Source organism: Zingiber officinale, chromosome 9A, assembly GCF_018446385.1.
Source record: "Zingiber officinale cultivar Zhangliang chromosome 9A, Zo_v1.1, whole genome shotgun sequence".
Taxonomy (NCBI): Eukaryota; Viridiplantae; Streptophyta; class Magnoliopsida; order Zingiberales; family Zingiberaceae; genus Zingiber; species Zingiber officinale.
The window spans coordinates 28,538,270-28,554,780 of NC_056002.1; the positions used below are offsets into that span (position 1 = coordinate 28,538,270).

General features: G+C 33.2%; 1 protein-coding gene across 2 annotated transcripts in view; it reads left to right on the plus strand.

Moving 5' to 3' along the window:
* Positions 1–15,998, plus strand: part of LOC122021319 (anaphase-promoting complex subunit 6-like) — a 36,229-nt gene extending 20,231 nt beyond the window's left edge. The window contains exons 9-17 of one of the 2 annotated variants that reach the window (XM_042579435.1): positions 115–189; positions 3,472–3,597; positions 4,387–4,456; positions 7,799–7,881; positions 8,297–8,410; positions 9,406–9,505; positions 14,193–14,228; positions 14,744–14,954; positions 15,765–15,998. In XM_042579435.1, coding sequence (XP_042435369.1) covers positions 115–189; positions 3,472–3,597; positions 4,387–4,456; positions 7,799–7,881; positions 8,297–8,410; positions 9,406–9,505; positions 14,193–14,228; positions 14,744–14,836 — 697 coding nt within the window. In that variant the 3' untranslated portion in view covers positions 14,837–14,954; positions 15,765–15,998. Of the gene's footprint in view, positions 1–114; positions 190–3,471; positions 3,598–4,386; positions 4,457–7,798; positions 7,882–8,296; positions 8,411–9,405; positions 9,506–14,192; positions 14,229–14,743; positions 14,955–15,764 lie in introns of those variants that run through there. The other variant, XM_042579436.1, reaches the window with a different exon arrangement.
* Positions 15,999–16,511: the final 513 nt, after the last annotated feature.

The window sequence follows — 16,511 nt, forward strand, 5'->3', positions numbered from 1 at the left end:
CCCTTTAAATCAATTGTGGATTATTAAACTGCTAAATGCTTAGTGTTTTTTTTTCCCAACTGTAGTCACAGTTATTGGGTATTATGCTCATTATTTGTTTTAACATCTTTCTAGAGCTCTGTCCTGGTTTGCTGTTGGATGTTACTACTATTGTATCAAGAAATATGACCAGTCACGGAGATACTTTTGGTAATTGCTACAACTCTCAGATCTTGTTTTCCTTCATAGTTTTGTATTATATTAGCCTAAGTTCTTTATCGAGATTAGCTTTGCTCAGAACATGGTCATCCTTTCTCTTGCTATTGACATTGTTGGACAAAAATATTAGGATAACTTGGTTTAAGACATACTATTCTTATGCCCAAGTTTTAGATAGAATGGTTTTGGGTAAGGGATATAGATATATAAGTTGTAATTTTATTCATGTATAATACAATATTTCATCCTTTTCAGCTGCTATCCTGAATGACCTGTTCTTGGTTTAGGTTTTATTTTTCAATCCCCTTAAAGGGAGGCTGAAATGAATATGAAGGCACGCTCTTCCTTTATGGCTCAAACTGCTAATTTCCTTTTCTTCTGCTATTTTTCACTACAATTCACAACACCTTGCCTCCTCTCTGCAGACCTTTTTTTTACAAGTTTTCCTTGTAGAAGTTGCCTACACGAAGGAGTTACTTTTGGTTTTACCATCCGCCACCATTGAATTCCTGATTTTTTCCTCCCCTCTCTATGCTTTGTCTTAATAGTGTGTTTCTGTAAATCTGCACCATCCAGTAAATATGCAGTCCACCAACAATTTCTACCCGATTTGATCATAGAATCAGCATTACATTATATATCTGCCCATGCATAAGTGGGATTAATGGCGCTCTTCCGTCCGGATCTTCTGCCTTTAATCACCAGAAGAAATGCAGAATCCTCTTCACTGCCTAGATTCTGAATAAATCTGTTGCATAAAGGAGAACTGCAGGATCCATAGGCCCTCTGCGGGTACCGCACTTGATCTGGTACAACCACCTTCAATTCAAGACCTGGTCCTAGCACTTCGTAGACTTGACATTTTATAAATTTTTGTCCAAATATTCAATCGTCTTCTTATAGCCATAGGTACCAATTCAAGCATTTATTTATTTATTTTTTTAAAAAAACTTTTCATTTTTTTTAAAAGAGAGTAGATTTCCTATAAAAGAGGAGGGTGGAACAAAAAAGAAAAGGAGAAACTTGAGAAAAAAAAAGCTTGACAAACAAAAAGAGAAGGGGAAGATGCATAAAGAGAGGTAGGAGATAAAAAAGGTGTGGGCAGATTTTTTTAAACATAGAAAAATAAAGAGAAAATTACACAAAGGTCTCTAAGTTTCTTCTTCATCCTTCACTTGGTCTTATGTTTTGTTAGAAGTTAGATATCCTGCCTTTCTTTCACTTGTTTGTGTGGGCGATACAAGATGAGACTAGTTATTGTTTGCAATTTTCACCATCTATTTCCTTTCTTGGTGAAAAATGACCAGCACCTATTGGCATTCTTCTCTTTCTAAATGAATTATTGGAACCTTAGTCTCTATTTATCATCAACACTTTTTTTCGTTGCCTGCAATTTCATGTATATATGTATATATAATATTTTTGATTTCCTTCTATTCTTGAATAGATGTTAGAATTTAATCTCTCCTTGACATCTCTCTTGGAGTAATATCAACCTTTACGAAGTCTCTTATTCAATATTAACTCCTTGTTCAAGAATAGATGTTGAAACCATAATCTATGATAGGGGTGTAAATGAGCCAAGCCGCTCGTGAGCTATTCGAAGCTCGATTCGATAAAAGCTCGTTTGAGCTCGTTTAATGAGGCTCGTTAAGATAAATAAATCAAGCTCAAGCTTCACAATATTCGGCTCGTTAGCTCGTGAACATGTTCATTAAGCCCATGAATCAATTTTTAAATAAAAAAAATAATAGTTTTGATATTGAATTTATAGATTTTACACTTACTTATGAAAAACATAGATAAATATATTAAATTTATTTATTAGAATAAAATTATAAATTTTAACAAGAATATTATAATTTTTTAAAAATATATAATTTAGTTTTTAATGAATATTTAAATTTATAATTTATATTTATTAAGCTCGTTTAGGCTCGATAAAAACTCGAATAAGCTCGTGAGCCATGAATATATTCGTTAAATAAAGCTTGAGCTCGACTCGATTATAAACGAGTCAAACTCAAACATCCAAGAGTTCGGCTCGGCTCGGCTCGATTACACCCTTGAATCTATCTATTTTAGGGGTGGGGAAAAATACTGAAGATTCGGTATACCGCACCGTACCGAAATATACCAAATCATTACCGATATTATCGGTATACTAAAAATTTTGGTATGATATTATACTCTACTAAATTTTTTGGTATTGGTATGAAATTTAGTATCGGTACACTGTACCAATACTGAAATTTTAATATAAATGGTATGAAATTTATACCACGTTGAAATTTCGGTACGGTATCGGTATGAATTTTTTTTTATACTGAATTTTTTGGTACGGTATACGGTATACGGGTTTAGGGTTTGATATATTGTATTGAACCACCCCTATTCTATTTCTCTTTTCAACTCTTTGATAGTTGTCATCCATCCTCAGAAATTTCAGAATGCTGCTGTGTCTCTAGCTTGAGGGGAAGTTAAGAAGATCATATCAAAGTCCATCGAAGATCATCATTTACTTCACTTTGTTGGATATCAAGTCTTTTGACGGTCATCATCAGATTCACCTTTAAATGCCTTTATGACAGACAAGATTCCTTTAAAGATCAATCTTGGGTCTTGCATTGTCATGCTGCTGCACTACTCTTGTATCTTGGCTTTCGTTGTCATTGCGTTTAAATCACTTTTATCCTTTCTTATGATTTTTTTATAGTATATGTAACAAGCTGAACCTAGATAGTATTTATGCTCCAGTTTATGGAGTTATTCAATAAAATATTAGATATAAACTAGTCTAAGCCGTGCCTAATCTTATATCTAATACATTAATTCTAACTCTTCATGTACAATTCAATATTTCATCCGCTATAGCAAATGTGTGAGATTTTGGAGTAGTTAAGTGCTTGTCATTATAGTTCTATCTAAAATCCTGTGGAAGGCTCAAAGCATCTTTTTGTTAGATGTTCAACATAACTTAATTTTTCTTAATACAAATTACAAGATACTCAATTCTATCCTCAAGGAACTATTCAATCTTAGTATCAATTGCACAAACTCCTTTGAATGAAGCTCTAATTATTAGATTCTCTAGTTTTTACTTTGATTGTTTTCCATTTTATGTCAAAAGTTCACACTAATATTTGCTCATAATTTCACTATATTTGTTTTTTACCGCATTTTCCTCATCCGAATAAGTTTAAGTTGGTTTATTAATTGATCTTTACATCCATCTAAATCAATGTAAAAAATCAATCTCATGATTCTTGGCAGCAAGGCTACCACCTTGGATGGGGCATTTCCACCTGCTTGGATAGGTATTGGTAATGCTTATGCTGCACAAAGTGAGGGTGAACAAGCAATGGCTGCATTCCGCACAGGAGCTCGTTTGTTTCCTGGGTAAACTAGCTATTGCTTTTTAATGTGGTCATTCTAACAAATCCATGCTAGCATCAGATTTTTTTTCTCCGTTTGAAACATGTAATGGGCCATTAATCTTAGAAAGAACCATAGCTACTTGTTAATTCTACAGTACTATTAAGAGGTTTTGCCCCAAGCCAATGGCTCTGCTTTGATAATTCCTTGTCGTAGCTATTGGCTTTAAATTTGATTCCAGTAAATATTCTTTTGTGATTCCCATCTTGAGTATTGATATTTCCAAAAATTATTAAATTGCAAATGCCAATCAGTTAGACAAAGGAGTGCAATTTTCATAAGTTATTAAACATTCTTCAATCCTGACCCTAATGTTTATAATATATCCTAGGAAATCATGTTTGATTGTTTAAGAATGCACTCTAAAAAAATTTATCCTTGTTTATCAACCGCACATATCTAGCCAAATTCAATTCTTTCTTGTACGGTTTTGAAAAAAGTGTGATATGTGCTCATTCCTCTAGCTAATGTTGAGTTTTTGGCAGAATTGACTAATAAAATCGAGCACACTTGGCAAAAATACCCCATTTTTCTTCAGAAGGGATGGGAACCATGCTCAATATCATTTGATTTGAAAAGTTGTTAACTGAAATTTTCCTAATTACCTTATATAAGTTGGCGGATTCTGACTGAGTCTTGGATTATGTACTCATATCAAGTTTGATCAAGTACTTCTACTATTTGTGGTGCAGATTTGATTTTTACATGTGATTTCCTATTGATGATCATATTCTTACCTAGAATTTAACACAGGTGTCACTTGCCAACCCTCTATATTGGAATGGAATACATGCAAACACATAATTACAAGCTTGCAGAACAAGTAAGTTTTTTTCTACTCTAAGATTGCAATATATTTGTTTTGATATCTGTTTATTGTTCTTAGTTCTGATCTAATTGGTGTTTTGGTGCATCTTTGATAATGATAGGTGACAAAATATACAAATGTCTAGTCTCTATGTTATCTGTGAGACTCCCTCAAATGTGACAATAGATAGAGGTGTTAATATCTTGATAGATAAATATTTTTTTTAAAGAAGTGGTGACCATTTAACTCTTGAACAATCACAAGGTAGGCTTTCAATTAACTCTTAAACAAAGAACAAGGAGAGCGGAATTGTCCAAATCTCCACATAGAGGATGGAGAGACACAGAGGTAGAGTGGAGTTTGGCTATTTGAGCCTCTTCAACTAAAGTGGTGGCCAACCCCCCCTTTTTAACATGGGGTGGTTGGGCAATGAGAGAGAGAGAGAGAAATTCCATCTTTTTTTATCTTCATAAATCTCCCCAATTAATTTCATGTCTCAATTACTTCAATAAATAAGTTAGACTTTTTTTAACTATAAAATAATTCTTAAATCTAATTAATTTCTAATTGAACACTTATAAAATAATCCCATTGGAATACAATTCCAATTTTAAGATTTAATAAATGAATCATAATTGCCTTTTCAATTTAGTTCTTCATATGTTAATTTAATAAATGAATCTTTTATTTTTATTATAATTAAATCACTTAATAATCATATTAGTTAATTACTACATTGGCCCTAATTAGATAATATTTTTTCTATTGTACTATGCAACTATGTGTCAAGGGTTCATAAATTGTACATGTAACTCTATAGGCTTGCATAATTCTTGGTTGCATACGATAAATGATCAAATTGTTAAATCCTGGATAAAGATTCACTTTATCAATTTTTATATGCAAGTCATGAGTGCCCTTTTCTACACAATATTGCTGTAAGTCATGATGATTTGTTATTCTCCTATGTCATGATGTGAATTAGGGGATGGAATAATGATTATCCCTTTAGCCCATGTTGCAATGTCATTTGACATCCCATAATGATCCACTCGCTTGAAAGTGAATTAATCTACTGGGTTAAAAGTGAATTGATACCCATCTCAGTTTCTCTAACATTGTGCACAAATTCCTTGAGATTTTCCACAGAATAGAGCTGTGACATATCTCCTACAATGAGTGATAAGTTCTTTGCCGACTAAGCACCTACTTCTATACAACTTGTGCTACATCCAACAATGAGTGTATATCCAGCTTCACATAGGGCCCACCCTACAAGTGTCAAAGTATGGTCCTCATATGTGGTGGTAGTCACGCCCTTAAGTCTAAGGACTAGTTGCACCTGGAATGTATGAGATTTTATAGATGCTAAGCAAATACCATATGGGTTCTCATGGAGATTTACGTCTGATGGATTCTTCACCAACCCATTTACATACTGTCTAAGCATTAACATGGCGTGAGAATACCTTACTGCTATCCTACAGTAGAAGCATTATGCGTATCAATCTATCCATAATTGTCAATATTCAGGCTCGATAGTAATTTAACCAGGGACATATTAATAGTGTTACTTACAATAGTGCGACTTACATGTATTACTATCATGACATCATGCTGGATGATACACTAATACAATAGTACTATATGGACTTTTATTACAACTATTTAAATGAACAAGAGAACTTGTAAAAAGAATAATTCATTAACACGGCAATTACTTGTGAGTGTCCATACTACATATGAATGATATAGGGCACCCTCACTAAGAGTCTCCTCATCTTGAAACTAAATAGTTTGATGCATCCTCTTTGGGTTGTAATTTTGATATCTATCAATCTATATGCAATCATCCAATCATTCAAAGAGATGAAATTTACCATGCCTATTTAAAAGTGAGACCATATCAATCCACTCCAAATTCTTTGGAATATATAGATGAGAATGGCCATCACTTCCTTGTTTTTATAGTATAAATTATTCTCAAATTAGTTAAAGTTTTCATCAGAAAAGAATGCTGCTATTTGAATTCCATGTTTCATTTTTTCAGACAATCACATGTCAATGATCCAATGCCTTTGTGGTAGATGAGTTTTGATGGTGGAAGAAAGTCAATGGTTAGATTTGTGTCTTCCTGAAATACATAAGGAAGCTCTTAATTCATCTCAAAAGAATTCTTTGACACATTTCCATTATCTCATGAATTCTCTCCAACATATTCAGAAAATTTTTGGGAAGCAAATTTCTTAAGTAATTGTGAGGATCCAATTGCAACTCATGTTTCACTTAATATTGCTAAAGAACATGCTCTTCAAGCTTGCTCCCTTTATGCAAAGGCTAGGAATCTACCCCTAAAAAGATATATGTTGATGACAAACACTTGATCTGAAACTGTCGTCTCTATCCCTCTATGCATCTGTCCTAAGACAAAACATAAACATTTTCAAGAAAATCTAATAGAAAAGGAGGATAAAATATAACATTCAGATCCTCTATCAACATGGCAAGATGCCATCGAGAACTCAATTCAAATTTGTTTGCTCGTTGTTGAATACACCAAGCCACATGATGCCTTGTTGATTACTCCCGTGCACAAGCGAGAGGAGGAGGAGGAGGAGGAGGAGGAGGAGGAGGAGGGGGGGGTAGGGTGGAGATTGATCACCTTTCTTCTTCAGTGTAAATGGCCTTCTAAAACAAGCCAGCAGTGACTAAAGCTTCTCAATGCTAAATTGGGAGGAGGGATGGAGGAGATATTAAGATCCTATAAACTTCCAAATCTAAGAAGAGGTGGTCTAAAAGTTCCAAATTGTGTGAGCAAGAGCAGTCAATTTCTTTCCAAATATAGAGAAAGTGGACAAGAGAGACATCCATTTCTTTTGAAAAGTGAGAAAAGTAGAGAGTTTGATTCCTAACTGAGAGATGTTGAGGGGAAAGTTTTCTTTCAATTAAGGGAGAGAGACAAAATGATCTCTTCCAAATGGAGAAGCTGGGGGAGAATTTAAGTTATATCTAGTTTTACTTAAAATGAGCAACTTTGTTATCAAAAGAATTGGAAAAGAAAGAGGTTTTTTTTGGCAAACCAGGTATTTTGGGTATGTGAAAAGGAGGAATATGATTTGGACAAAAATGAAGTATGTGATTGTGGTTCTGGAAGAGTGCTTGTTATGTAAAATGAGCATCTTATTCTTACGATAAGATACTGGTTATTTAAGAGTGCTTGCTAAAAACCTGTTTGTGCAACACAGGTTCATTTTCCATATGACTAGAGGAGATTTAGAAACCTATGTTTCATATAATTTTTGATGTGCTAACCACCACTCTGTTTATTGAAAATTTCTTAATGTTCTTTCTCTTCAGTTCTTTTTGCAGGCAAAAAGGATATGCCCTTCTGATCCACTTGTATACAATGAACTTGGAGTTGTCGCTTATCATATGAGGGAGTAAGAAAAGTTACCTTTTGATTCTACTTTGACCAACCTTGCAGTTTGTACTTTGTACATTCTTTACATCAAGAAATTATTGTAGGCACCATTCAATATACATTAATGTGGTTTTGTTGGTATACTCTATGTTACTCAGATATGGGTATGATTATCAGATATGAGTGTGAATTTCCAAGTGTCCCATATGGTTATTTTTATAAATTTTTGTACGTGATCAATTTAGGTGTCAAGTGTCAACGATTGTTAGTGTTTGAGAAAGGGACAAAGTAAATGAAGAGTCCATGTTTGAGATATTTTGGTAATTCAAGTTGTTTCTCAAATTGAATATAACCATAGCATAGGCTTCTTCAATATTTTTGGTGGATATATTGTTTATTGATCTTCAACGATCCAATTTCTTCTCTTGTTCCAGGTATCAGAAAGCAGTTCAATGGTTTGAGATGACTCTGGATTGTGTGCCATCGTCATTGAGTGAGATGTGGGAACCAACTTTGGTAAACCTCGCACATGCATTAAGAAAACTAAAGTACTATTTCTCAACCACTTACTGATGCACTTGTATCTTCAGGAACTACTTTCTCAATTCTTGATTTGTATCTAAGTGCATATGTCATTGTTATGCATTTTCAATTAACTGAGGTCATAACAAACAGGTTTTAATTTAAATTGTGTAGGACAAATTGTTGTGCGCATAACCAAATTGTGTTAATTCCAACTATTTGGAATTGACTACATGATCATTGAACTTTATGCAAAATATTATGCTAAATATTATCACTCGTGATATTCATAGTTTAAAGTTTTTGATAAATTACCAAAAGTCAATATTACTCGGCACCGAGATAATGTCTCCTGGGTCATTGTGTTGTCAACGATTATCATTTAATATCAACTCTCGACACCCCTTAATATGCTAAAATTGAGATAATGATGTTATTTTTTGTATTTTGTAGTTTGTCTCCATACAAGTTAATATGAAAATCATAGATAGAAAACAAATATTGAACTTAACTATATAGGTTATCTTTTTCTTCTTCATTTCCTTTCTCCTCCCCCCTCTAATTTATCACTGACACCATACATCGGAACGTTGGCATGATACTGAAATAGTATCATTCCGAACAAAAATTGAAACATTGGCACGACTTGAGATTTCAAATCTTGCTATTGAAGATGTATCATGTTGTAATGCCATGATCTGTAATCTACAATTTCTTTAGAAATTTTTTAGACAGCTTTTAAAAGATTTGAAGTTCGTTCCAGAGCACTCATGAAAATGACTGCATCTCTGTAGGTCTTTGAGCATGCATGTAACAGACTGCATCTCCATAGGTCTCTAAATGCTTATATAACAGATTTTTGAAGAAATGGCACTATAAATCTCAATTTATATCAACTTTGTTGCACCCTTATCTGTTGACGGATTTTCTCCAGTGGGGGAGAATACATTGAAATTGAGAAACACGATGGTCTTAAATCATATAATAATATTGTGTAATTTTGTTCCATGAATATTTTCAGGAGGTTCTACAAGGCTATCTCTTGTTATGAAAAGGCTCTTGCTCTTTCTACTCGCAATTTTGACACATTTGCTGGTCTGGCATATACTTTTCATCTGCAGGTATCGTTTTACATTTTTGTTAACTTTGTAGCCTTTTTCACCAAGTTGTCATAAATAGGTACATGCTCATAAATCATAATTTGCTTTGGGGCATGTATTCCAAAGGAAACTAAATATCTGAGAAAAAGGTTGGAAAAGAAGATAACTGCTTCTGCCCTTATTTTTCTTAACATATAAGTATCAGAATGCTATGTTTTCTATCAGTAATTGATTTCCATACATAAATCGGTTACCTAGACACTTGGTTTTCTAAACAGCTTGACAGTACAAATCGTTTAACATGTTTGAATTGCATCTTTGATTAATCATGTCCATAGAAAATGCACACTAAAGGAAGAAAATTCGAAAAAGAAAATCAACAGGTGCTACTTTGTTTTAACTACTTTTATCTTGGAATATAACTACTAGCTTCGTGTAGATTTATATTTTTTGACGACAAGCAAGGTTGTCAAATAAAGGTTCATTCTTAAATCATTTTAGCGAATTCAATTCTAATTGTTTCATCATAAGGTTCAAATAGAAAATTCTAAAATATGTTAAAAACGAATTCTGATTTAGAATAATTGTGGTACCCAACAAATATGTAAAATAATATAATATTCCATCATAAAAGTATAGATGAAGCAACACAGTATAAACAAGAACTAAAGCCTCACAAGGACATAGAGAACTGAAAGTGAAAATTCGTATTAACTGGAAGTTGTGAATCACATGGTGGCTGTGACTTATAGATTCATGCCTAACAAAAACTAGAAAACAAATAAACAAATCAGAAAATAAAATCATCTCCATTAATTGATTACCTAAATTGAAAGATGACAAGTCAAAATAAATTAATTGCCAAACAACTTGAATCGAAATTCAAATTTAAAATTCAAATATTCTCAGATTAGATCCCTTTTCTGTATATTCCATATTTACATCTCTCCTACCAAGAACACGACATTGTTGAGTGGGGAGATGAGATATTCTAAATCCTGATCTATGGCACAGCCCTCCCCTCCCTCTCCCCTTTATTTAATCCACTATTTCTTCATTAACTTTATGCCTCCATGTGATAATTTTCTTCTTCTATGTCTGTGCCAAATTTTTGAGATTGCACTTCTTTTTCCTATATATTTGTGTTGGATTCTATAATGCCCATCCTTTTTTAATAGTGATTGCAGTGTAATTTATAATATATTGAGTTTAATTTAATTTTCCAAAGCTTCTAGATTTTAATGGGTTAAATTTAACTATTACTGTTTTCCTTTAGTTATTTTAGAATTATATCAAATATTACTATGTTGGGACGACTTAGATGAAATATTACAAAACATTCTGCTAAATGAAATGATTTTAATAGGATACGAGTTAAATGGACATGTCGGAGTGAAAAATGAGGAATATGAGAGGGTATATGGGGGTTATGGGTTTCGAACGAGAAATGAAGAAGAGAAAACTATATTAGATTTTGCGATAGCATATGACCTTATATTAACTAATACGTTTTTTAAGAAAGAGAAAAATACTTAGTCACGTTCAAAAGTGGGAATAATAAATCGCAAATTGACTTTCTTATGGTTAGGGAAAAGAATAGAAAGATTTGTAAATATTACAAGGTCATTCCTGGAGAAAGCTTAACTACCCAACATATGTAGTAGTGTTGGATATACGTCTCAAGTATAGTATCAATAGAAAAAAAATATATACGACTTCTAAAATTAAGTGGTGGAAAAGGATGAGAAGCAAAATATATTTAATGAGAAGGTAGGAGTACAAGTATTAGGTGAAATATATGGTGACTCTAATACTACATGGGATAAGATTGTATCAAAGTTGAAAATAGTAGCTAAAAGTGTACTTGGTGAGTCAAAGGGATATGCACCGCTAAGGAATCTTGGTGGTGGAATGAGAAAGTACAAGAGAAAGTGAAGGAAAAACGAACAGCTTATATGAAATTATATATTTGTAAGAAAAAGAAAAATTTAAAAAAATATATAATAACCAAGAAAGAGGCTAAGAAAGTAGTGAATGCAGTAAAGAATGAGACTTTTGAACGATTATATCAAAAATTGGATGCAAAAGAAGGGGAAAGAGACATTTATAGAATAACTAAAGTGAGAGAAAGGAAAAAAGAGATGTTATCTAAATAAAATGTATTAAAGATGAATATAATAGGGTAGTAGTAAACGATTGAGAAATAAAAGAGTGGTGGAAGAGGCATTTTCATCAATTTGTTAATGAAGGTTTAGGTGACCAACTTAACTTAGGTAATTTAAGTAGATCAAATGAGCATAGTAATTTAAATTTTTATCGTAGAATTCAAATTTCAGAAGTAGAAAACTATACGCTGTTAAACTAATGAATCATACCATGAAACTTTGGAAAAAAAGTAATAGAAAAAACAACTTGGGTCCATGCTGGGAAGGTCGATAATAAAAACTATATATTTTCTTAGACAACTAATTGAAAAATAACGGGAGTAAAAATAAGATCTATACATGGTATTCATTGACTTAGAAAAAACTTATGATAGAGTTCCAAGAAAAATCATATGGAGAATTCTAGAAAAGAGAGATGTTAGCATAACATATATTGAACTAATTAAGGATATGCACGAGGATGTAATGACCAAGTAAAGACTTCAGGTGAAGTAACTAAAATATTTCCAATAAAGATTGGGTACACCAAGGATCAACTCTAAGCCTCTATCTTTTTACACTAATTATGGATGAACTCACTACACACATTCAAGATACAGTACCGTGGTGTATGTTGTTGACAGATGATATTATTTTTGTAGATGAAACATGTGAAGGAGTAAATGCTAAACTAGAATCTTGGCAGGAAACACTAGAATGGAAAGATTTTAGACTTAGTAGAATAAAGATAAAATACATGAAATTTAAATTTAGCAATATTAGACGTAATGAAACAATTGTTAAGATAGGAGATGATGGACTGCCCGGAACTGAGAGGTTTAAATATTTAGAATTACTTTTGCAAAATCATAGAGGGATTAAGAGAGATGTTTTAAATATAGTACAAATATGATGCTTGAAATGGAGAAGAGCGTCAGGTGTTTATGTGATCGTAAAGTACCTCTAAAATTTAAAAGAAAGTTCTACAAAATTGTAGTTAGACCTGCTATATTGTATGGGCTATGACTCGAGCACATGAGCGGAAGATGCGACTTGTAGAGATGAGAATGTTAAAGTGGATGTGTGGACATACAAGGATGGACAGAATAAGAAATAAGAACATTAGAGAGAAAGTCGGAGTTGCATCTATTGAGAGAAATCTCCGAGAGATACGTTTAAGATGGTACAAATATATACTTAAACAACCAATAAATACTCCAGTTAGGCGACGCGAAACTATGACAAACATGCATATCAAATGAGGAAGAGGAAGACTAAAAAAGACTTGGTTAGCAACAATAAAACAAGATAAAATTTATTTAAGTATAGATGGTGATATAGTAGGAGATAGAGCTCAATGGCGTAAAAGGATCCATATAGCCGACCCCACCTAGTGGGATAAAGCTTGGCTGTTGTTGTTGTAGTATGAGAGTTGTATTATTTTATATGTGAATAATATATAAACTAGTAAGACAATACTAGAATTCAATTCCCCTTGGGAACAATTTTATATTTAATGATAAGTGAGACATTTGTTTTTGAGCAACTTAGCTACAGTGATGTCCCACAGGTTCAGTTGCCTCTTAGATGCTTGCTTTTGATGAAAAGCATGTGCTTGGCTACGCCTAGGTGCAAGGTGCAGCTAAGCACGCCATTTGTGCTTGCATTGATCCAGGCGTAATACTTGAATGAAGTGCATGCCTTTGGAAAGGTTAAGGCGTGCTTAAGGCACGATTTTCTTTGCCTTATTGAAGTTTTAATTTTTTTAAAAGCTCAACCCATATTTTAATTACTTTTTAAATTAATTAGGTTGCATTAATTTGCATGCATCTGACACATATTTCATGCATGACTCTTCTTCTCCCCTAGAAAATAAACATCAACATTAGTCCATTGCAAATTTATTTCACTGATTGTCTTTGCGTGACTCTTCCTCTCCCTAAAAAACCAGCATCAACCTCCCTTCCCCTTCCTTCTCACATGTGAACTCTTCTCTCGCCTACAACATCAACATCGGTCTTTTGGATTTGGCTACACTTTCATGCTTTACTCCTTTTGTTTCGTCATAACGGTATATTTTTTTTCCCTCATAGATTTAATTTGAAGTTTGATTTTGATTATGAAGATAAACTATTTCAATATTTGAATGTTAGCAAATTTTTTATTTATATTATTGTTTAATAATTTGCGAAATATTTAAATTTTGTTAGTGAAATGTGTTGATAGAAATTCCCTATATATGTTTGAATTATAAAATTTTATACCCAAAACGTCTTATTTCAATAAGACGTGCGCCTCACCTTGCACCTAGCACCTCAGGCCCACATCACCTATACATTTTTGGATACCTCACACCATAAATAACTATGCTTGGAAGATTAGTGCTATCTTCATACAGATTGACAATAAGTAAATGATGAAACTTAGTTTCCTGCAGCCAATAAATTTTTTAGTATTCATCAATTAGATGCTTGTATATTAAAAATCTTAGCCACAGTAAATACTCTATTGGTTCAATTGCCTAATATATGCATGTTTCTGACTATTTGTTTTACTTTGCACAGGACAATTATGATGCCGCAATAACCTACTACCACAAAGTGAGTTCACATAGTAATTCAAATTGACGGTCTTCATTTACTTGATTTATCAGTATTCTAAATTCAACTTTTATTAGTCTTTCCAATTCCTGTACGTTAGCATAATGCACGATCTTGAGGATATTTTTGTCTATTTTAACTTGTTACTTTAGTTACTAAAAACTGATTGATAGTTGATACCTATCCATTTCTGTGTTATTTGTCGGGAAATGTTAATATACACTTTGTACAGTGGTACAATAGTGATCTAGAGGCTTGATAGATTTTTAGATGACTAAAATCTCTTGCGATAAGGGCTATCTTTCTTTATAGTGAATAGGAGGGAGGGTGAAAGTGGGGAATAAGGAAAGGGGTACACAAAGAGTTCCCCTTTTTCTTTGAAAAGAAGGGTAGAATTTTTTTCTCTCTATCTCATAGTCACTTGATGATTTTATGAATTTTGTCTACTGCATTCTTTTATTCTGTTGGTTTTTGCATGGTGCACGATCACAAGATCTATATGTTTCATTCAACAGGCTCTCTGGCTTGATCCAAACGATCAGTTCTGTACAGAAATGCTGGCTCTTGCTCTTGAGGATGACATCAGAAATACAGATCATCGTAAATAACTTATTTGTATGTATCATATGTGCCTGTGTATGATGCTCATCTATTAAGCTTATATGCTCCGAGAAAGCTTTCAAGATTAGTTAACAATTGTTCGAGGGTGAGAAATAATATTTGCAGGTAATATATGCTTCTTTTGCTTGTTATTTCGTTTATCATTTTCACATTTAGATTTAGGAGTATCTGCATGTTTCAAGAACTTCAAATACTTTCTATGTCGTCTTCATCTTCATCTAACCATACTTGTCCCTCTATTGAGTTTTATACGGCTAGGAATATTCAAATTAATGAAATTAACTAGTAATGTTATAATTACAGAAATTATTGTTTATTATGTTAAGTAATCTTTTCTTTGCTTCCCTTTATCCTGCAGGTTCTATTTTAATATATTTCGCTCTTCTAACTATATTTAAAGATGCCCATGTTGCCCCTAGAGTAATGGTGCAGTGGTAGGGCACTTTCTCAGTTTTCTCGGCATCTAAGGATCGAGTCCTAGCTTCAGTGAATGGATGAATTTCGTTTAATGGACGGATGATATAAGAATGTTGAGCTTATGGGCCGTCGCTTCTCGATTTACCTTAATGGCTGGTGGAAAACTTCCGTAGGGTTGGACCGGTTACCCAGAGGATTAATTGGCTTAACTTGGATACCGGTTGCAAACTTAAAAAAAAAAAAGTCCATGAAACTTTTTTTAAAAAAATTTTATCAACCATTAGACGACTTAATTACTCTCATATATTAGTGTTATTTCTTTTATTTTGTTATTTCCAGTAATTCCACAAGTTCGTTTTACCATTCTCGTTCCTTGTCACTTGTGATATGTTAATTTCTAAACCGCAATATGTTGAACTGTAACTCTCATTCCTTGTGACAAGAAGTGAAGACAAACCTAAATTGAATAACGTTTTCTAATGCCAAGTAATTGTATAGGTTCCAGAAGATGAGAAAGCGAAGTTGGAAGGCACCTCGATTTGTCGAGTGGAAACTAGTAATTCGGATGTCTCAGATCTTGTAACAAGCAATATCTGTGTAAAAATTCATTGATGATATATTTTTGCCTCTAAAATCCGACACATTAATGTTTCTTAATTTTATTCTCCTCGAATATATCTCTATTGTAAATTTTTATGGCACAAATGTTTCAGGTGTCTAATTTTTTGTTGAGAACCTCTGACTCTGAAGGCCGATGCCTCTGCTTATGACTCGGCTTGCTCTGTTTGTGCCGCTTTTCTTTCTCAACACCTTTGAGAACATGGAATTTGAGATTTTTGATTAAATTTGTTGCAAAGTTTGTGTTGAAATTATAATTAGAAATTTGCTCTTTCATCTTAACAAAATGACTTAGAAGCCTTGTACAAAGCTTAGGTGAGTAAGTTATTATTTATCAGTTAGGCCTAATCATACGATCGGCCAGTTCTCATGACTTGCTTTTGTGGCTCATGATTCATTTGGGCTGCATTCCAGCAACTTTTAGAGGTAAACACAAACAGCAGTCAGAAAAAGAAAAGGTGTTTTGCTAATGTTTCTGAGCAAGACTGATGTTCAAAAAGCCTGAGCATTGATGTTCGAGGGTTTCTACCCACCAAAATATGTATACAAACGTCCTTTTGCACCAGTTGATCATTCTGGACATCAGTTTGACGTTGAAGATGTCATCGTGAATTAATGTACATGCCA